This window comes from Astatotilapia calliptera, chromosome 12 (assembly GCF_900246225.1).
Source record: "Astatotilapia calliptera chromosome 12, fAstCal1.2, whole genome shotgun sequence".
NCBI classification, from domain to species: domain Eukaryota; kingdom Metazoa; phylum Chordata; class Actinopteri; order Cichliformes; family Cichlidae; genus Astatotilapia; species Astatotilapia calliptera.
The window spans coordinates 14,779,584-14,802,382 of NC_039313.1; the positions used below are offsets into that span (position 1 = coordinate 14,779,584).

A 22,799-nucleotide genomic window follows, 5' to 3' on the forward strand; every position below is an offset into this window, starting at 1 on the left:
TTTCCGGCTGAGAACCATGGCCTCAGATTTGGAGGTGCTGATCCTCATTCCCGCTGCTTCACACTCGGCTGCGAACCGTTCCAGTGCGAGCTGGAGGCCTTCACCCGATGAAGCCAACGGAACCACATCATCTGCAAAAATCAGAGATGAGATTCTGAGGCCACCAAAGCGAAAGCCCTCTGCCACTTGGCTGCGCCTAGAAATCCTGTCCATAAAAATTATGAACAGAACCGGAGACAAAGGGCAGCCCTGGTGAAGCCCATCACCCACCGGGAACGAGTCCGACTTATTGCCGGCAATGCGAACCAAGCTCTTGCAACAGTTGTATAGGGATCGAATGGCCCGTAGCAATGGGCCAGACACCCCATATTCCCGCAACACCTCCCACAGGACACCCCGAGGGACACGGTCGAATGCCTTCTCCAAGTCCACAAAACACATGTAGACTGGTTGGGCAAACTCCCATGCACCCTCAAGTATCCTGGAGAGGATAAAGAGCTGGTCCAGTGTTCCACGACCAGGACGAAAACCGCATTGTTCCTCCTGTATCCGAGGTTCGACTCGACAGCGAGACCTGGAGGGGCGTGATTGGGAGGAACGGCCTCCCTGATCTGAACCCGAGCGGTGCTCTGTTATTGGACTTCTGTGCTAACCACAGTTTGGCCATAACGAACACCCTGTTCGAACATAAGAGTGTCCATAAGTGCACGTGGCACCAGGACGCTCTAGGCCGTAGGTCGATGATCGATTTTGTAATCGTATCAGCAGACCTGCGACCATATGTTCTGGACACTCGGGTAAAGAGAGGGGCTGAGCTGTCAACTGATCACCACCTGGTGGTGAGTTGGATCAGGTGGCGGGGGAGGACGCTGGACAGACCTGGTGCACCTAAACGCGTAGTGAGGGTGTGCTGGGAACGTCTAGCAGAGGCCCCAGTCCGCGAGATCTTCAACGCACACCTCCGGCAGAGCTTCGACAGCATTCCGAGGGAGACTGGGGACATTGAGTCCGAATGGACCATGTTCAGAGTCTCCATTGCCGAAGCTGCTGCATTGAGCTGCGGCCGCAAGGTGGTGGGTGCCTGCCGTGGTGGTAATCCCCGAACCAAATGGTGGACACCAGAGGTGAAGGGAGCCACCAGGCTGAAGAAGGAGTCCTATCAGGCTTGGTTAGCCTGTGGGACTCCGGAGGCAGCCGACAGGTATCGACGGGCCAAGCGGAATGCGGCTCGGGCAGTGGCTGAAGCAAAAACTCGGGTGTGGGAGGAGTTCGGAGAGGCCATGGAAAAAGACTTTCGGACTGCCTCGAAGAGATTCTGGCAAACCGTCAGACGTCTCAGGAGGGGAAAGCGGTGCTCTACCTGCACTGTGTATAGTGCTGGCGGAGCGCTGCTGACGTCGACTGAGAAAATTGTCAGGCGGTGGAAGGAATACTTCGAGGACCTCCTTAATCCCACTGACACGTCTTCCGAGGAGGAAGCAGAGTCTGGGGATGAGGGGAATGACCCGCCAATTTCCGGGGGCGAGGTCACTGAGGCAGTTAAACAACTCCTTGGTGGCAGAGCCCCTGGTGTTGATGAGGTCCGCCCCGAGTTCCTGAAGGCTCTGGACATTGTAGGGCTGTCCTGGTTGACACGCCTCTGCAATGTTGCGTGGAGATCAGGGGCAGTACCTGTGGACTGGCAGACCGGGGTGGTGGTCCCCATCTTTAAGAAAGGGGACCGGAGGGTGTGTTCCAACTACAGGGGGATCACACTCCTCAGCCTCCCTGGGAAAGTCTATGCCAGGGTGCTGGAAAGGAGAGTTCGTCCGTTAGTCGAACCTCGGATACAGGAGGAACAATGCGATTTTCGTCCTGGTCGCGAGGTTCGACTAACGGACTTTTATTCCCTACATTTTTAATCAAATATCTCTACTTTATCCTCCTAACATTTTCAAAACAGACTCGTTACTAGGTTTACAAGTATCATTTATAGCGTTTATGCTCGGAAGTGAAAGTGGGCCAGAAGAGGTGCAGGTGTCCGTAAGTTGCATTTGCGGTACTTCAGGATCTAGCTAGCACTATAAAAAAGGAGGAAGCATGAAGAGATTGAGCTAATGTCACTCAGAGATGGAGAACAATGACAGAACAGGAGAGGAAGAAGAGGTTAGATTTATAGTTAAGAACTGGACAGTTACACTGATAAACTGTTAATTTAAGGCTTACATGTAATGTTATCATTTTAATTACATATTCAATTAGTAAATTATGCATACTGATAATTTATGTATGTATGTTCTGTGTTGGACTGGCTGTGGTGCTCATGGTCAGATGTAGGTTACATCAAGTGTAGCACAGATGAATTTGCATTTAATATCATGATGTTTATATTAATTCACTGAATTCCAATTTTATACCAAATATATACTGTCTTGTATAAAGCTAGTGTAGTGTCAGTGTATGAGATGGACATCAGGCAACATGTCAAACTGCGTACATCTCATCGAATTCAGTTGTGTAAATCCACAAAGAAGAGCAGGTCAGCTAATCACATCATGTACACCAAGACAATCTGCTGGCACTCTTGTTAGAAATAATTGTGAGTTATAATTCTTTGTCCTGTGCTGAGCCACTACACAGAGCTTGGGATTTACCCCACCTGCTGAATCCCACTTTAACCCTTGACTGTAATCATTTTACTGTTTGGTGTGGAGGCAAAGTCACCCTCTACTACGCAGGCAACAGAAAATAGTTCATTTTTAAAATTATCTTTCGCTGATTGTGCCTTTGTACAAAAATGGTTAGTAGAATTGTCCTTCGAGTAACTACTTTGTACTTTCTTACTTTGAAAACATTTCAGAGCAGGCACTTTTACTTGAGTAAAAAAGTTGCTTCCCTACTTCAACTTTTAGTGGAGTATTTTTTTTACATGTCTGTACTTCTGTACTTCTACTGATGTAAAGAAAGTCTGTAATTTTGCCACCTCCGGTTTCTTTTCTATAATCTTAGTGTAAGTCTGCCTTGCATGTCAAACTGATGCAAGCACAATACTAAGCCAGTACACAAATGCAGCAAAGTGTAGATATGACAGTCTATGTGATATAGAACAACAAATGAGAACATTACTAAAAGATGTCAGAACAGAAAATATAACCTAGAACACTTTTGCATTTCTGCCATAGATGAAGTTTTAAACTACCTTTGAAGACAAAACAACTTTTTTTCCTTGTTTTTTTTTTTTAGCGTTTGAGTGAAGGGCTCCGTAATGCACAAAAGCAACTCACCAGCTTTCAATAACAGTCTTTGTTCAAACTATGCAATATTCAGAACACTGCATTCTTATAAAGCCTAAATAAGAAGGTATAACTAAAAGTAGGAGATATTTCATTTTGCGTTTGAAGTCTTTTCTGAGAGCCAGCGTTTGCTTTTCCAACCAGATTGTTTTGCCATATCATATAGGAGATGAGCGCACTCATTAGTTTGAATAAAGTGTCACTTAAAGTGAGAATAAACACGATCTCACAGTCTACACAACTCAACAAAAAAGGCGCCTAAATATGAGCATTAACACTTCCTTTATTTGACACTTGAAAATTTATTTTAAGGACAAAGTTTGCAATTTAAACAATACACAAAAAATACATAATTAACTCCTCAAATGAATCAAGTACATTTTATATTATTTTGTATTAGCAGCCTTAAATGCACCTCCTAGATGATGTCATTGAAGGAAAATTGAATTGTTGTTGTATTAATCAAATGTAGCCTTAAATGAAATAATGCTAATGCTGAAAAAGATTGCTTTTTTTGAGCAAGGACTTGTTTATCACTTATATGAGGAAGGATGTAAATACTTCGTCATAAAAGTGAATCACGGCAGGATTTTTTATTGCCTTCTCATGGCAGATCAATTTAATCTATTTTAGGAAGGCAGGAAACTATAAATATCTGGTCAATTAAGATGATAAGTTATTTTATTATTGTGGATTATTATTTTAACCTGCATAAAACATGAGACATAGGACAAATAAATTAAACTACTGTGCCATGTAAATGCTCTGCAAAGGCCCATGGCTCAGATTTTAGCCACACATAAGAGATAATTAAAATGAATTGTGATTAGCGAGGATCGCTAACCCCTCCCAGGGGTGAGAAGGGAAATACCTCCATCGGGTGCTAATTTAAAGCACGAGCTGTTTACGCCTTGTATTGAATTGATTTTTTTCCATATCAGGTTTACATGAAATTAGGAAAATAATCAGGGTTTGAAAAATTAGCTTCAAGATTTGTATCACATGCAATTTTTTAACTAGAAACATTCAACGTGAAAAACATTTTCCATTTAATACTATGTTTGTTAATGAGCACGATGACTCAACAGTTCAACTGTAACCACAAGGTTGAACCGTATTTCTGAGATTTAGTGCATTTTCACACCTATACCTTATTTACTCTGGTCTGAATTGGTGGAAGAGTTTGTAAAATGGTTGCTTTTTCCTATAGTTTGGTTTCTATTCACAGAGAAAACTTCAAGTGAATTGAAAGTGAACCAAAATGCATCACTACAAACCATGTGAGAACGTTCAGTCTACTTATTGGCTAGATGTGTCTGTGGTGGGAGCAAAAAAAGTATATACAAGAAAAAAAGTGACAAGTTCTGGAATGTCATTGAATTTTGTCCTCAAATTTATATTTATTTGGGCAACATCAAGCACTTTGAGTACTCTGCACATTTATAGTACGGTTCCACATGCCAAAATGCAAAGTATACCAGGCTGGGGGAAGGCATTTAGCTCAAACTTGCAGTATAGCCCCGGTAATCAGGTTGGACTCTCAAACAAACTGCTCTGGAGTTAGTCTGGAACTCGATTGAGACCACCTTTTCCAAAGGGTCTTGGTGTAGTTGTTTTGGTCCACTCGACTATCAAAATCATCAATGACTAATTTAATAGTCGACATCTCGTTTGAAGCTTTGTAAGATCCTGAAAGACGCAGGAATAAGTAGTAGGATTTAAGAGTGTAATAACAGACGGAAACAGAAGATGGCAGCAAAGCATCTACAAGGATGCCCGCTGCCGTTAAACGCCAAAGAAGAAGAAGAAGCAGTCTCCGGTATTGTAGCTGTGTCCAAATTCAGGAGCCGCATCCTTCGCAGGCCGCATTTGTAGGTTGATTACATCACAGCAACCTGACGAATGTCAAAATGCAACTCCTTTTCCCCAGATTTGAAGGATGGGTCGGGTGTATCCTTTGTGGCCCGACCTATCCCAGAATTCATAGCGCAGCCCAGCCAATTCCAGTATCCAACAATGGCTGCAGCTACTTAGTTTTAATATTACTCTTTCTGGGTCACAAAGTAAACTTTTAAGATATTTGTAGATGAGAATGTAGGTGTGTAGACTTCAAATATGTGCTCGATTTATCAAGATGTCACATATTTGCAAAAGTGTTCCGACGTTTTCGAAGACGTCTGTTACCCACCAGCTTGATAGCTGACCGGGAGGTCAAGGTTCACTAGAGCCGGCAAGAACAGCGAACTCCGTTTTCAAACCCCTTTTTTTTTCAGGTTAAACATGATATTTAAGTCACTTAGATAACTTTTTCAGTGTTTTATTTGTTCCTGAGTAAATCGGTTTGACTCAGATTAAAGTTATAGTTTTCACACAGCTGAATAAACTTCAAACAGAAAACTGATTAAACAGAAATGTGAGATGGTAGAGAATTTACTCCAGTGTCCTGTTATATTTTAGTGAGCAAGGAGCAGATGGCTGAGTTTATTAAACTCCACCGAGACAACCTGCAAATTTCATTAAAAGTTTAATAAACTATCATCTTGTCTTTACTTTTAGTTAGCACATACCTTAAACACTTCAAGCTGTAAGCTAATGATAGTTATGTAAGAGCATGCTGGTGCAATAAGCTGTACGTTTTATGTCCAACGGATGCATGATCTGATTAGCTGACTAATCACAAAAATAATTGGGGCGACTGTGCTTCAGGGGGTTGGGAAGCTCATCTTGTAAACGGAAGGTTACCGGTTTGATCCCCAGCTCTGTCTGTCTTGGTCGTTGTGTCCTACTCGTGCTGGCCAGAGGGGCCGATGGTGCGATATGGCAGCCTAGCTTGTCAGTCTGCCTCAGGGCAGCTGTGGCTACAACTGTAGCTTACCTCCACCAGTGTGTGAATGTAACAGTGTATGAATAGTGGAATTGTAAAGTGCTTTAAGGGTCTCGAAAAGCGCTATATAAATGCAATCCATTATTATTATTAGTCGAGTATCAAAATAATTGTTTGCAGCAGCCCTAGTCCACACCCGAGTGCGATTACCATGTTTGAACCACACCAAATGTAAATATGAACCAGAGTTGTTTAAATGGACTGAATAGTGCAGGTGTGAAAACATGCTTCGAAAAAGTCTAAATAAAGAAGCCTTAAGTTCTAAATCCAATACCATTCCCTCCTCTTGCACGTTACAGATCACTGAATTCTATACCAAATGTCGAGTGCTACGGCATACATGCTTCTGCACTTGATTATGTTTGGAATACATATTGAGACTTCAACAGAGGGGTGTGGAGTTGTCTAAATCATTTAAATGCCAGATTAATATTTTACAGATAGAGAAGACTGCAATATTCAGAAAACAAATTCAAAATAGCCTGTAGCCTGATTACAGAATTTAAGTCTTCCTTTGTTGCATTCTGGGCAAAATGGATCCTTCAAAAAAGGAAAGATGTATGATTATTAAACATTGTAGGTACAATATGAAAATATTTGGGATGAAACATACATGGTAAGTCCCATAATAGTGGTACAGGCTTTTGCTTCATCAACATGGCAAAGTCTGATTGAGTTATTCTCAACACGCTCATGCAGTCAAATGTTTCTCACACCCTAAAGGCATTTGCTTCATGCTGACATTGGCACTATACCACATCGTTCCTGTGAATCACAACGACTTCTGTGTCAGAACATATATATAGAAAAGATGAAAAAACTTCTTAATATATTTTAGTCACTCAAATCCATTAAAACTTTAATTAAGATCTTAAGAAGATGACGTATTTTCTAATTTTTATACACATCCTATTTTGCATTAGCATCCCGTTTAATTAATCTTCACTGCTGCTGAAACATTTCCACCACTATAGCTTGTGTCATTTTAACACATGAAAATATTTTGGGGGAAAAAGACTGCCATGATCTTTTAGGCTAAACAACATTGGGATTGTGAACTATGTAAAAGCTTGTAAATGTGATTGCATGTTCATGTCATGTATCTTGCTATTCTCTACCCAGAAACCACCATATTCCAAGTTTAATCAGATTTTTAACCTTTGCAATGTAACCAAAAATCCAACAAGAAGCAAATAAGATTCATGCAAGAATTCATTTATATAACGTAGAACTCTTGGTGGTGTTTTTAATGAAAACAGATTCACATCATGTGAAAGTTAAGATGTAACAAAAAAAAGATGCAAGGTCATTTAGGGATGTTTCACTTTAATTCCTTTTAAATTAATGAAATTGACTTTTTGCCCATTAGTCCATTACCCTGACAGTCAAAGACTCATCCTGACTCACGCTGACCTCACTGTTGGAGCTGCATGGTTTTTGTTCACTGCTGAGCTGCTTCATTATACTTATGAGAGTTCTATGTTTTGTAATTTCTTTTTTTTTCTGGCAACCCGGAAAATAAATGAATCTGTTTGGAAAGCATATTTTGGTTCTCCCGTTGTTTTAAATGTGTTATAAAAATCACTTAACTTCACTTTAAAGGTTAACTGACGCCCCAATCTTAGACTGTCTGTGTTCTGGAGCTGGCTTTCTTCAAGAATATTTGCATGCAAGCAAATTAAATTTTGACCATTCTTCTTATCCTTGCCACTGGGAAGGAATTTTACTGAATGATGCTATCACCACCATCATGTTTGACTTTAGTGATGATATCAGTGAGGTAATGAGCAGTCTCTGGTGCATGTCAGACATAATGCCTGGAGTTCTGCCAAACATCGTTATATTTTACTTATCAGAGCAAAGAATCCTTCCCACACGGTGTCTGAGTTCTTAAGAAAGGCTTGTTAAATGACTACGTCAGTTGTTAAATGCTTTATAATGAAAAGTCTTTTTGTGTCAAGCACCACTACAACAAGACAGTGTTCTAACATGGCTGTTCTTCGCACAGGTTCTATCTCTGCATACTTGGTCACCTCTATCAAAACCCTTCATTCTTACTCTGCTTTGCCCATTTCTGACCAAAAACAGATTTTTGCCCAAAAACAGAGTACTGTACCGTTATTAAATTACATAAAATTTATCTGTATTTAATTTAATAATGGTACAGTACTCTGTTTTTGGTAACCATTGTCCTTTGTGTAAATATGCAAAAATTGTGTCTGTTTCTGTTCTGTGTCTTGTGTACTGTTTGTTTGTATATATGTCTTTCTTGCTGCTGTTACACCCAAATTTCCCCTTGTGGGACAATTAAAGGATTATTCTATTCAATTCTTTTCCATTTTATTCTATTCAATTCTTTCTTCTTCTTAGTTTTGGAAGCCACTGTGTTCTCATGAAGAATCAAAGCTTAAAAAAATAGTTTTACACAGTTTCCTCGATTTACTCTAGACTTTTGCTACATTTATTTATTTATTTATTTATTTATTTATTTATTTTTTCTCATGGACATGTAGTGTGGTGTCCAAGGCTTGTTCATTTTGCCAAGGATCCAGTCTACTTTACTCATATTCTAGATACACGTGAAAGCATAATTAGGGCACACAAAACAAAATAACTTTGCAAAATAATACATAGCGCCAAATATTTTATTATTCAATGTAGACTGATGGAGAAATATGTAGAAACTGTCATTTTAAAGCTAATTCTATATGTGCAAGTGTTGAAGCAAATATACTTTGAAGCAACTGCATTAGTGTCTGCAACCTTTCATTGCTTGTAGCCCATTTTTTTCACAAGTCCAAGGCAAGCCTAAAAGGTAATGTGTGAGGTTTGGCACTGTCCACGGTGCTGATCTGTCTGAGAACCGATTGACGGTACAATAAATGCAATTTTTAAAAAGAAAACTAATGTAAAAAGATTGTAAAAAGTATGACACGATCTGCTGTTGTGTAAATTGTCAGATAATTAATTAAAAGCTCTGTTGTGACATTGCCAAATAGCTTTTTGTTTGTTCAACAGTCCGAAACTGAAAGAAAATCAATGCGCAATCAACTAAAAAATATCAAACAAAGAAAGGCAAAAAAACAACAACAATGGAATGAATGTTCAGGACTTTTGCTTTATGAATAAATTCAAAGTGTCAGGAAACAAAACATGGGAATTGCTTGGGAATTTTGACTTCTAGGAAAACATTCGAGATATTGGGAAGTGAGGAGATTTTCTCATATATTTAGAGCAACTAACATGCTGTACTCAGTCTACTGTGCTGTGTGTATAATTGAGGGATCATTTGCAGTCATGTGATGAGATTAGTCATTCTATACATAAAATAAAATAATTAGCTATTACAGTATTTAACGTTAAATATTAGCGATTCAATTATCTAAACTATTTAGATATTAGCCAGTGATGCTGGCAAGCTCTGTCATAACTCTGCACACCTTCTAGAAAAGGTACAATATTTTTATGTTTCTTTTTGTTTGTTGGTTTGATATTTGTTTCTTTCCCTTAAATCACAGTGTGTGGCAGTGTGCATGCAAATGCAGCTGTGTGCAATGTGTGTCAAGACTAAGCTGAGATGAAAAATCAGCTGAGACAACTATTGAGTTCCCCCCATCCTGTGGTCTCCTTCTGCTTTCCATTTCCTCACCCCCCACTTTTCCATAGACTGTTATCCAATTAGGTGATTCTCATTGCTTTAATCGATAGAGACATGAACGGGTAGGCTGACATGCACACACACACACACACACACACACACACACACACACACACACACACACACACACACACACACACACACACACATACAAATAACCCACCCCACAGAAAGCTCCACCTGTTCCACAACTAGTGTCTATTGTGGATGGACTATAGAAATTAGAGATATCGGGTAGGGAGTGAAATGTGAATATAAGTGACAGGAGCAGACCCACAATTAAGTGCCACGCAGGATGGCAAAAGGGAGGGAAAGTGTGTGATTAAATCCAAGCCACTTTGCACACTTCTGACACAATTCTGTACAATCACACACACACGGCCATCGGGCAAAGGGAGCAGTAAATCATCTGAATAAATCATTCAAAGACATAATTTTCTGTGAGACTCAAATCTTTTTTGGCAGCTCTTTTGTAGAATGGTCTACAGTTTTAGAGATGCAGATACTGACATGTGCCATCTTTCTATAACTCACTTTGCTGTAAAAGTTCTTATCCTTTATGGCTTAGAGATTACTTTCAGCAGTTCAGATGTACTGTGGCACAGATGCAGATTTAGACATAGATGTGGTGGTCTCTCAATTAAAATTAGCAGGCATACTCTACTGTGGTTTATATTATCTCATATATTTGCTGTGACTTTGACATGTATTATCAACATGTATCTTGGAGTTAGTAGCAGTAAAAAAAAATGAATTCACTCTCTATGGAAACAAACTAACGTAAACCATATTTTTAGTCATCTAAGGAGCTTGGAAAGAAAAGCGTCTGGTTTCTTGAAGACGTTTCACTTCTCATCCGAAAAGCTTCTTCAGTTCTAAGGTCAAATGGTGGAGAGTCACAGATTTAAGCCCTATGGGAGTGTTCCCCCAAGAGGGACAATAGACCCCCTAATGATCCTCTACCTAATCACACGAGTCAAGGTGTGAAAACGGGTGTAGGTCATAATCAGCCAAGGTTTCAGGAGAACCCGCTGTGAAACCTAGCCACACCCTACCATGTGATTTCCTGAGGTCAAAAGCCCCAGGATGGGAAGGGATCTCAAAACTGGATTATAGATTGCAGATAGTTGGTGTCGTAAACCGGGTCTGTTCAAAGATGGTCGTTCACAGTGGACATAGATGGCTTCTTTCACTCCTCTTTCAAACCATCTGTCTTCTCTGTCCAAAATGTGAACAACGGCATCCTCGAAAGAGTGACCTTTGTCCTTTAGATGCAGATGGACCATTGAGTCCATGTCGAGGTGGCTCGTCTATGGTGTGCCATGCGTTTATGAAGTGGCTGTTTGATCTCTCCAATGTAGAGGTCTAAGCATTTCTCGCTACACTGTACAGCACAAACTATGTTGTTAAGTTTGTGTTTAGTAGTTCTGTCTTTGGGATGAACCAGTTTTTGTCTGAGTGTGTGGCTGGGTCTGAAGTATACTGGGATGTTGTGCTTAGAAAAGACTCTGAAAAGTCTTCAAGCAACTTACAGAAGTCCAGACGGTTTTCTTTCCAAGCTCCTTAGACTACGATGACCTGGATGACTGAGAACCTTCACAGACACATATCTTTAGTCCTTTTTAATAGTAGACTCTATTTATGTACAAGAACATGGAAATTCTGTTTTTAAATATGACACTGATTTACTTTCTTAGATTTACTGTGGGTCACAGAATTTGTCACACCTTTGAAAAATAAATTACTCAATTAAACTACCTGAAATCTCTAATGACTAAGAGGTGCATTTTGTGATATGTCTTTATGCATAAAAAATGAAGATAATAAATCAACCAAATTGTATATATATGACTGATACATAATACAATTGTATCAATTAATAATACAAAAGACAGAAGAGATGCAGAGCATGGACCTCAACTTGTTTTGTTTATAAATCTTACATATCATATAATAATCATATCATATCACTAAAATCTGGCAAATTGCTTCTTTTGATCATAAACCTGGCTTCTTTAACCTATCACTTCCACTAAGATGTGAAACATCTGAGATTCAGCTGAGCCTTCTGCCCTACAGCATTATTACATCATGACTTTTTTTTTGTTTTAGCTTGGTGATCTCCAACTAATCCCTCTACTGAACTGCATCCACCACCCTCTGCTTCAGACACATAATGTGTCTTAGAGAGAGTCCCAAGTGCTGACTGCATAATGAGCTACTACCTTTGCAAATCTGGTGCTAATTACACTTAGACTGGCGCCATAAAGTGACTGAAAGGCGAGGTACAAATTGCCACGCTCATGTATGTAAATCTAGCCCTTAAAGACGACATGTTGTTTATGCTGCTGTTCATACTTCTGACTGCAGTAGGTTTTGACATTTATTGTCAATTATCTTTAGAAATCCCTCACGAAAAGCCAATTTAGTGCCACTAAATGTTGAATTTATATGGCAACAAATTCCAATATTTTTCATTAGTGGACTGTAAGTTAGCAAAAAGATAAGTGAAATGCATATAAGTAATTTCTGAAAATCTGCTAATTGTAGCTTATAAGGTTTATAACAGAGAAAACTCATAGTTAAATAGTACTTCTGTTTGAAGCAGTGTAATTCACTACTTTTAATCTACTTAAATTACCACCAATCCATTTAAATTATAGTATGTGAGAAACAGGCAATGGCAAGGTCGACCATGTCACTACTTAACCAGACAAATAGGCTGATAGACAAGTTCAGCAGCCACAGCTACACTAACAGCCAGGCAAACAGAAGAAGAATAGGCTGACTGGCAGAGAAATGACAGGCAGTATGCTCAGTACCAGAGAAACAGAAAGACTGCGAAGATTTTTTCATTTTTTGCAGTGCCCACAAGTTTGGACAGACTGACCAACACACTGAGGGCTGGGCTCTGGGCTCTGAGGCCTGTAGGAGCCAGTACAAATGAAAGTAGGGAAAAAGAGAGAGCGACAGAGAGAGAGAAGCAAAATAGTTATTAATCAGTAATCATTAGATTCCAAATTTTAAAAGATCAATTTAATTTAGTCTTCAATGCAAAATGTGCACTATCAGCAACACTAAAGGACAAATAAAGACATGTATTGGAGGATTCAGAAGCATGCTGGTGGCTTAGTGTGCCCGGTCAAAGAGCAAGCATTCAAATGCAGTCTCCTGGAGCGCTGTCACATCTCTCTTCAGTCTTTATTTCACATGGTTCTAATATTCTAAATAAGACACTTGAGATTCAAGCTGCTCAGTTTCACTGAAATAAATAAGGAAGAAACAATTGCAGAAACACGCACGTAGAGCCCAGCTAATGGAGTGACTAAGGTTGGAACTTCAAAGAATTACAGCCTGAGTGCCAAACATCACTGTAGACCCTTATATCAAAGCAACAGCTTTAACAAGGCTCTTAGAGGTACACGAGTGCACATGCACTCATGCACATACAATGCATCCACACAAACTCCCCTGAGGGAATCTCTAAAATGGAGATACACTTACAGTTTGGCCACCATTGTTTGCTATGGGCATTAATCCTGCTGCCTGTTTTGAGTGAAATGCAAACAAGCCCACAGATGTATTCTCTGTTTTTCCCTTTTCTGTTTCACCAAAGCTAATATAATGTTTTATGTGTGTGTGCTCTTACTTAAGTGTGTGAATGGATGTTGATAATAGGGCTCTTTGTATTTGATTATCAGTTAATTAAATCATGGAAGGGATTCAAAGTCCTAACATGTAAACTGTCAGAACTTAGAAATCCATTCAGGGCTTTTTCCCCTTTCTTTTTTTAAATCTCTAAAGTCAATTAAAAAAAAACCTGCAAAGCAGTGAGAACAGTGATTCTGTTTTATTCACGTTTCTAACTTTGACCCCATTCTACCCTCCTCTTCACTTGTTTTCTTTAATCAATAAAAAAGGGATCCAATACTGAAAGAAGGAATACGAATTAATGCAAATCATCAGTAGTAATTTTGTCGTGCAATATTAAAAAGCTTTATGCATTTGATCACTCTGAATTCACTTTTAAATATGTAATTACTGCAATTTCTTGACTGCCCTTCTTCTGCTGGTAGAATAAAGGGTCATGGAGAAGGGCTGAACCTCATCCCAATTACAATGTATGTAAATTTAACAAAACTACAAATTAATCACAGTCAGCTGTGTGTACTCTAAGGTATATTTCAAATATAAATACGAATACAATGCATGCACAAGTATCAGACGAAGCAAATAAACTAAAAGGGCATAAACACGGGTGCAACATGGTTTACAACAAAATGTTTGTTTCTTTTCGTGCCTGCTCATTATTGTGCCTTGATCAAATCTCTGTTTATTCTAAGGCAGCCCGCCAGTCAAAAACGATCACAGGCACATGGATGCTTGTGTGACGATCAGTTTGTCTTTCCATTTCACTTCCATTTCATTGAGCCAAAATACGAGCTTCTCTGTGAAAAACTTGAACTCAGTATAATGGTTCCCAAATCATGGATACTGGCCCATATGTGCAGCAGTTGTATCTGCTCGTGATAGCCTGATTGTTGGATTTTGTTAATTCCATGTTCTATAGAAAGAATTTTGTACTACACAGTAGACGTTTGCAAAAGTGAATCAACCATGACATTTCTAAAATCACATAATCCTTACATCCTGAGAGGAAGACAATAGATGAGAATTTATTTACATTGCACAGGCTTTTGGATGACTATTAGACAATTTAGACAAATGTCCTGATTAGCAATTCACACAGTGTAGTAGAAAAGAATGTGTGTGACACAGCCTGTTGTCAGATGACTCATTAGTCATGTAGGCAGTGCCAATACTTCTGTCTCATTTCTATATTTTGTATTTTGCAATATTTCTGAATTCAAATGCTTACACCAATAAAGTGAACATGTCATTCAAAGTTGCTTAGCTGAACTGAATGTCCACATCATTAAATTACATCCTGTAATTTTTCACAGCACTCTTCATTAAACAACAATGCCATCTGTTTAAAAAAGAATGATGATGACTTTAAGATTAATTTTTAAATAAAAATAATGAAAGTTTAAGGTAAATGTTTATAAAGAAAGCTATTCTTGGGTTCTTTTGTTTCGTATCTCCAGCAGCCCCAGCTTAAAGTTAATGTATATGTTTATTTGTTCACATCTTGCATGATGTTATGGTGTGCTCACTGTGTATGTTTGTTCATGTATGGCCTGTGGCACTGTCAATTAATACACCCACACATTCTTTCTCTCTCTGCTTATTTTTAATGATGTTCTGGGTTATTTTAATTTATGTTGTGCTACAGAGCCCATTGGTGAGAACAAGGGTTGCTGCTAGGCGTTTAAGCATGTGATCAGCAGGTAAACCAACAAAAGAATCCCACACTGCTTGAATAATGTTAAGTTGCTGAGGTTAATTTGGAATACCTCAGCCTTTTCTCCCCGCTTCCCTTCCTTAAAAAGGGCTTCTTGACAGTTTCCCCTTGATTGAGACTATTTCTGATGAGGCTTCAGGATACAGGTCCTACAGTATGTCAGGTTTTGTTATTTCTTTAAAGTTATTATAATTTCTTAAAGATATGTCTATCAAATCCCATCTTTCGCCTGGTAAATAATTTTGCAGGTCTCCAGCTTCTCTCCATTTGTCCAGTTTCCTTAATTTTTTAAGGGTATCCAGCACACCGAAATGTGGCAAGTTTTGGGCTACAGTAATAGCTCTTTCGAAATCACCTTGTTAGTGCAAAAATACCATTTTATGCCTGTCAAACTATCTTGCTATCTCTTTTTTGCATTCTTCACAGATTGCACAAAAGAAAGGAGAAAAAAAGCAAAAACAACTACACAAATGATGGGTTTCTGTGACAGGCTGCTAGTACATAGTGTCCAAAGTTACAATTTAAGACTGGTTCTTTGCTAAGTTGTCTGTTAAGTGTAGATACAAAAACTGGTTCATCCCTTGGGAGAGATGTTTATGCTTGAATGATTCATAGATCAGTGTTTGGTGGCTTAACAAACAAACTAACAAACAAAATGAAGGCATTCCTCTGAGGATGTCCTTGGAAAGGCCACTCTGAAAAATTAAAAGAAAATCTGACTCTTTGGAAGGAAAACAAAGTAACAACTTTTGAAAAATGTATATGCACTGAAAACATGCTCAGATTTAATAATTTTGTAAATGTTTCTGTTCATATAAAAAGCACAAACGTCCAGTAGCCCTCACTGAATCCTGTTTCTTATTACTACCAGTGATAAGTCAACAAGTCAAACTAAGCTTAGTTATACGTGATTCTTTCATATTGAATTCCAATTTAAAATCAAGCCTGTTGGTTTGGCTTGTGAACCAGCAGCTATAATATTAAAATATAAATGCCCACATGGATGAAAAAAAGTTGTATAATTCAGAATGTCCACTGATTAAAAATATGAACATTCCAGAGTCAATTTCTTCTACAAACTAGATTTTAATTAAATAAACTGGCTGGAAACCCAAACAAAAAAGAGAGAGGGAAAAAAACCTCATATCCTCAACTGATTGTGATGCAGGTCAACTCATAAAGGCCTGCCAGCAATGCAAAATAAAAATAAAATATTTTTAAAAGTTGGCCAACTTTTCAAATCTTTATTTTTTCCCACATGAATCAGTTCATGTTCTTAAGATAGAATAGGTCAGGAAAATGCTGAAATGACTGTGAAAGCACCGCATGCTTATGTGTTTCAGTTCTAAAATGATAACAAGACTAAGATTGTCTGTAGAAATACTGCAAATTTTACACATTTTTAATTAAATCTGCATTGGATAAAATGGAAATTAATACATGTATTTAACTGTGTTACATAAACAATTCAGGATTATTTGAAAATCAAAAAAGGAGCTGGGGTATCAAAATAAACACAAATGATTCCTTTTTTTGTTTAAATCTATTTAAAGCAAACGTGTAACTTAGAATATGTGAAGCAAACACAGAATTACACCCATCCCTATATAAGGCCAATATAAGAAAAGCTATTTAAGAAAACCCAAAATGTTGATTCTGTTCATCTGGACGTAGCGTTTACAGTGGGAGAAAACTCTACGTCCAGATGAACAGAATCAACTTTTTGGGGATTTCCTTACCTGGATGACTGAGCATGCATCAACATATTTAAGAAAAACATATTTCAATTTGAAACAGATACATTCTATTAGTCCTGTTGGTGCAATGCATAAATGTTACAACACAGTATTATCTCCCTACCTTCTTGCACAGCCTGGAAAGGGTTGTTCCCATCAACGAACTCCACAGAGATGGTGATCTTCTCTGTCTCCAAAATCTCGTTGTTTAAATTGAGATCCGCCACAGCAAGGCGAAACACCTCATCATCTTTCCGTGCTGACTCATCAAAGATGGCACCTATTAGAAGAAGAAGGAAAGAAACAAAAAAGGCATTATCTTTTGGGTTATTTTTACAGAACTCTGAAGTATGTAATCTACAAAGGGAATTCTTCAAAGAAATGCCTCAAAATATAATTCCATCCAAGTGGATTTAGTGTTCACCCTACCTATAGAAAAGCCGCTGATGCCTTTTCCACCTGTGCTTGAGTTCCCCAATATATAACCACCTCACTACTACTCACTAAATAGCTAGTAATGTGTTTACAGGGAATCTCCTTCATTTACATTCTTTAAATGGCTAACTGCCTTGTAATGCTGGTATTGGAAACCAAAGGCAGCAAAATGTAACCAATTATATTACCCACATTCATGAAACCAGCTTCAAATAAGTCTAGAAATATAGACTTTAAGTATTTAGCCCCTGTTCTGGCATCCTGCATGAAAAAGAAGGGACTAATGGGCTTACATGAATGTTCATTCCTGTGTCAAAAACTACCTAGTGTAGGGCACTGACTCAGACAAAACAGTTGCCCCACAAGGGGAAATGGAAGAAGAACTGGTGTGTGTTAGTATCTGTAGTGGCAGATAAAGTTCCCACTAGTGAATACTAAATTAGTCATAAAAATAAATGTCAACCTGCAGTGCTGCTGAGACAGACAAATGAGGCAATGTGGGGTGTTGACTGGCTAGCAGAGATTCGGTCTATGCTTTGGTCTGTTACACACAATTAACCATATGTTTTTTTTTTCTTATTTTACTTCTCTTTAGCCTCTCAATTCAACCCAGTTTATCCCCTGAATCCACTGGGCCACTAATTGTGTAAGCCAGCGCAGTGAAGCACTGCTAACCGCATTTCATTGACCAGAAAATAAGCCTCATACTGTATAGTGTGGATGTGTGTGCCTGTGCATGTGTGTGACACAGGTAGCAAAATCCATCAATAACCAAGAAGGCTGCTTTGGCTGAGGGCTGTTTTGTACCACATTTAGAAAACTATATCTGTAATTGGCTGTGCATAGCCTGATGTTAATACCACAAAGGTTGTGGACTAAATCCCAGAGAGCCCAAACTTCACCGTCTTTATTTTGCAGTACTTTGGATACATCATCCAGGAAATCATATACAGTATTACATTTTTACAATAAGATTAGTTGGTTCTTGTGCTTTAGAAATCCACTTGCCTCTTTAATTGTTTAAAAAAAAATCTCTTCCTTATGCTCTTTTTTAGGTTACTGGAATCTGTTAAACTGTCAATAATTTAATTGTCAATACATTTAATTAGAAAAAGATATGTGGCTAGCAAAATTTGTAAAACCCTAAATATTATCACATCTGCAACAGTTTAAACAACGTTTTGATTAAACTCAACTTCTGAAGGGCAATCCATTCCAGCACAGCCTTTATACGCACACCTCATTCAAAACCACATGCGGTTAGGAATGATATGTTAACTGCCTCTGCGTCAAAGGCCTCATTAAATATGTATCGTTCAATCACTTGATTCCTCAGCATTAGGCAACTGTAAATACCAGGCAACTGATTGAGTCTTGGTTGTTTTTATAATCATGCAGTATAGATGAGGTGAGACAAGCAGGCCTGGACAAAGCGATAAAGAATGAAGAACAAAGACATTAACTATTCCATTAGTGATAAATTTTGAATAAGGTCCCAATCAGTTTGAAGATGACACTGCTGGGAGAGGATTGGTACAGATTTTAAACTGGAACCATGACACTGTAAAGGTTATATGCCTAGAGGACAAAAGCACATCGAAATGTTTGACATTAGTAAGCTGATTTATGACTTTCTGTGTGTTTTCCTTTGTGGATAAAGTTTTGTAATATTTTTTTTGTCTTTTTTTTTTTTACAAACATGCAGAGGGAACAGTAAATGGCTCCTTTAATCTAGGTTTCTACAAGGATGTTTCCATAGTAACCTGCTCCCAGGCATATGTTAAAAGCTTTACTGCATCGTACACCACTCTCTTTGCATATGGTTTGTTTCCTTGTAAAGTGTGTATTTCCTTTATCACACCAGCAATGCATTTTGGGATCTAGTGACCACAATGGTAACAAAAGATATTGAAATGGAGAAGAAGACACCGTATTGTAGTATTTTTTCATGTCACTTTTCTTTCTTCTGTTATCACCTATATCATTTCTCTATCAAAGCTGCTACACCTGCACGGTGATATATTAGCTACGTGCATGTGACTGAAAATAACACTCTTTAATCGAGACCCAGTGTGCATGCAGAAAGGGAGATGAGAAAAAAATGTAGGTGATAATGAAAAAAAAAAGTCCTTGGTCTGTGAAGCAGATTTGAATCTTAATCCAAATGTGTTTTAAACATGCTTTTATGCCTTGAGGCTGTGGTTCTCAAGCTGTGGGTGGGGCCCCTTTCTGGGGCATGGAGTCACTGCAGGGGGGCATGAAAGTCCAAGGTAAATGTGAACAAAGAATCGGAATTAAGTCTGGAAAATAAACACACTACAATTCGCTGACTCTTTCTCATCTTTATTTCACTAAAGCTAAACTTGGCTCCTGTTGTTCCTAATGATTGAAGAGTAGCATGAACCTTTTGAGGCTTCTGAACTCAAACACTAATCAAACTATTTTGGAATCTCCCAAATATTACCATCTTTAATGTGTACATATTAAAAAAATAATTAACTTTTCACAAGAAGAAAGCACAAGACAAGAGATGAGAACAGACGATTGGTAAATGTCTGCTGTTCACTGTCAGCTATTTTGGAACAACAGCGTTACTGCATGCTGATTAGCAAACACAGACACGCACACACACACAGACATGCACACACACAAACAACACACAGGGCCCTGGCTCTTCCTCCCTTCCAGTAATGTGATTGTGAGTGCAAAGGCAGACGTCACAGCATAAATCAGCAAGCCAGGATATAAAAGTACTGAATCTTGCTTTACACGGATGCCTCAAGGGCAGTCACACACACACACACACACACACACACATACACACACATATACAGCGTGTGAGCAGAAGTACTAAATCATCAACATTTTTCCCCAACCATGCCTTCGACGTCAACAGCATTATCAGCAACAGTGGTCAATTTCTAGTGATGTAGGATTCAAAAACTTAAAGTGTTTTGGTCAGGAAGTATCGATCAAATTTAAGTGTTTAGTATTCATTTCCTAGTTTGTTTACATTGATAAAGAGGTAATAAATAACTTGTTTATCTACTTCCTGCTAAACAACCGACTGGGATGGATGAGTGATGCTAGAGGTAAAAAAAAAAAAAAAGAGGGGAATGTGTTGTCACACAAAGCCACAAATAAGTTAGAATAGTCTTTTCTTTTGCCCCAGCCAATATCTGCTGGAATCTCAGTAATGTTCGCTTTTACATATCCTCTCTTTTTATTCACTGTAAATATATGCAGTTAACAAACAAAGCAGCATCTACATGTTCATATTTGGTCAATTTCTCCTTCTGATTTGAAAGTAACAAAATCTTGATTCACACACTCAATCATCATCATATATACTGTATATATATATATACATATATATAGATATAGATATATGTGTGTGTGTGTGTGTGTGTTTGTGAAAGATCAAAGGATTTGATTGATTGGTAATTTATTTCAACATGTGAACAATATACAAGTACATTTAAAAAAGAAAATAAGAGAGAAAAAAAAAGGATGATCATTAGTCAGTATGTGGGCTTTAATGTCAGCTTTATTGCCATGATTGTGTAATCACACATGCATATTTATCTGCATAATTATCTGGTTTGCACAACAGAAGTTTATCTAGAGGTTAATTTTTTTTTTTTTTTAGATTTTTAACAAGGCTAAGAGTCTACACCCACGCTAGCAGTTGCAGCCGTGTGATGCTGTGCTGTAGAGTGCAATGGAACCACTGCAATTTACTATGTAGGAATGATAACCTTTATAAACATTTAATGTGCTTAATTAGCACTATACAACATAAAATGCTGCTTATCAAAGAAAAATGGGTTTGCTTTTTGAAAAACAAAGGGATTACTGTTCATTCTGTGTAAAATCGGATATGTATAACTCACTGTGGTTTAGTGAGATGCTGTGTGCGAGAAACATAAACATTTGCAATATGTACACAAAGAGTTGAATTGAATTTTCTTTTTTTAAAGGAGAGATAAGCGTTGCCATTGTGCAACAGGAAAAGTCTCGGCTACCAGAGTCAATAATCGTCAACTGAGGAACAATACCTATGGACCAAAATTCACAGTATTCCAGGCAGTAGTGTGACTGTGACATAATAATAATTGGTGGAGAGACTCACTACAGGGAGTGCGGAATTATTAGGCAAATGAGTATTTTGTCCACATCATCCTCTTCATGCATGTTGTCTTACTCCAAGCTGTATAGGCTCGAAAGCCTACTACCAATTAAGCATATTAGGTGATGTGCATCTCTGTAATGAGAAGGGGTGTGGTCTAATGACATCAACACCCTATATCAGGTGTGCATAATTATTAGGCAACGTCCTTTCCTTTGGCAAAATGGGTCAAAAGAAGGACTTGACAGGCTCAGAAAAGTCAAAAAATAGTGAGATATCTTGCAGAGGGATGCAGCAGTCTCAAAATTGCAAAGCTTCTGAAGCGTGATCATCGAACAATCAAGCGTTTCATTCAAAATAGTCAACAGGGTCGCAAGAAGCGTGTGGAAAAACCAAGGCGCAAAATAACTGCCCATGAACTGAGAAAAGTCAAGCGTGCAGCTGCCAAGATGCCACTTACCACCAGTTTGGCCATATTTCAGAGCTGCAACATCACTGGAGTGCCCAAAAGCACACAAGGTGTGCAATACTCAGAGACATGGCCAAGGTAAGAAAGGCTGAAAGACGACCACCACTGAACAAGACACACAAGCTGAAACGTCAAGACTGGGCCAAGAAATATCTCAAGACTGATTTTTCTAAGGTTTTATGGACTGATGAAATGAGAGTGAGTCTTGATGGGCCAGATGGATGGGCCCGTGGCTGGATTGGTAAAGGGCAGAGAGCTCCAGTCCGACTCAGACGCCAGCAAGGTGGAGGTGGAGTACTGGTTTGGGCTGGTATCATCAAAGATGAGCTTGTGGGGCCTTTTCGGGTTGAGGATGGAGTCAAGCTCAACTCCCAGTCCTACTGCCAGTTTCTGGAAGACACCTTCTTCAAGCAGTGGTACAGGAAGAAGTCTGCATCCTTCAAGAAAAACATGATTTTCATGCAGGACAATGCTCCATCACACGCGTCCAAGTACTCCACAGCGTGGCTGGCAAGAAAGGGTATAAAAGAAGAAAAACTAATGACATGGCCTCCTTGTTCACCTGATCTGAACCCCATTGAGAACCTGTGGTCCATCATCAAATGTGAGATTTACAAGGAGGGAAAACAGTACACCTCTCTGAACAGTGTCTGGGAGGCTGTGGTTGCTGCTGCACGCAATGTTGATGGTGAACAGATCAAAACACTGACAGAATCCATGGATGGCAGGCTTTTGAGTGTCCTTGCAAAGAAAGGTGGCTATATTGGTCGCTGATTTGTTTTTGTTTTGTTTTTGAATGTCAGAAATGTATATTTGTGAATGTGGAGATGTTATATTGGTTTCACTGGTAA

At 38.7% G+C, this 22,799-nt stretch overlaps 1 protein-coding gene across 4 annotated transcripts in view; it reads right to left on the minus strand.

The window, feature by feature from the left end:
• Nucleotides 1–22,799, minus strand: part of grid2 (glutamate receptor, ionotropic, delta 2) — a 557,059-nt gene that overhangs the window by 437,476 nt on the left and 96,784 nt on the right. For all 4 annotated transcript variants that reach the window (XR_003274126.1, XM_026188535.1, XM_026188537.1 and 1 more), the window contains exon 2: nt 17,040–17,195. Coding sequence is in view for 3 of the 4 variants with exons in the window: in XM_026188535.1 (XP_026044320.1) it covers nt 17,040–17,195 (156 nt within the window). In the remaining variant the exon portion in view is untranslated. The remainder of the gene's footprint in view (nt 1–17,039; nt 17,196–22,799) is intronic.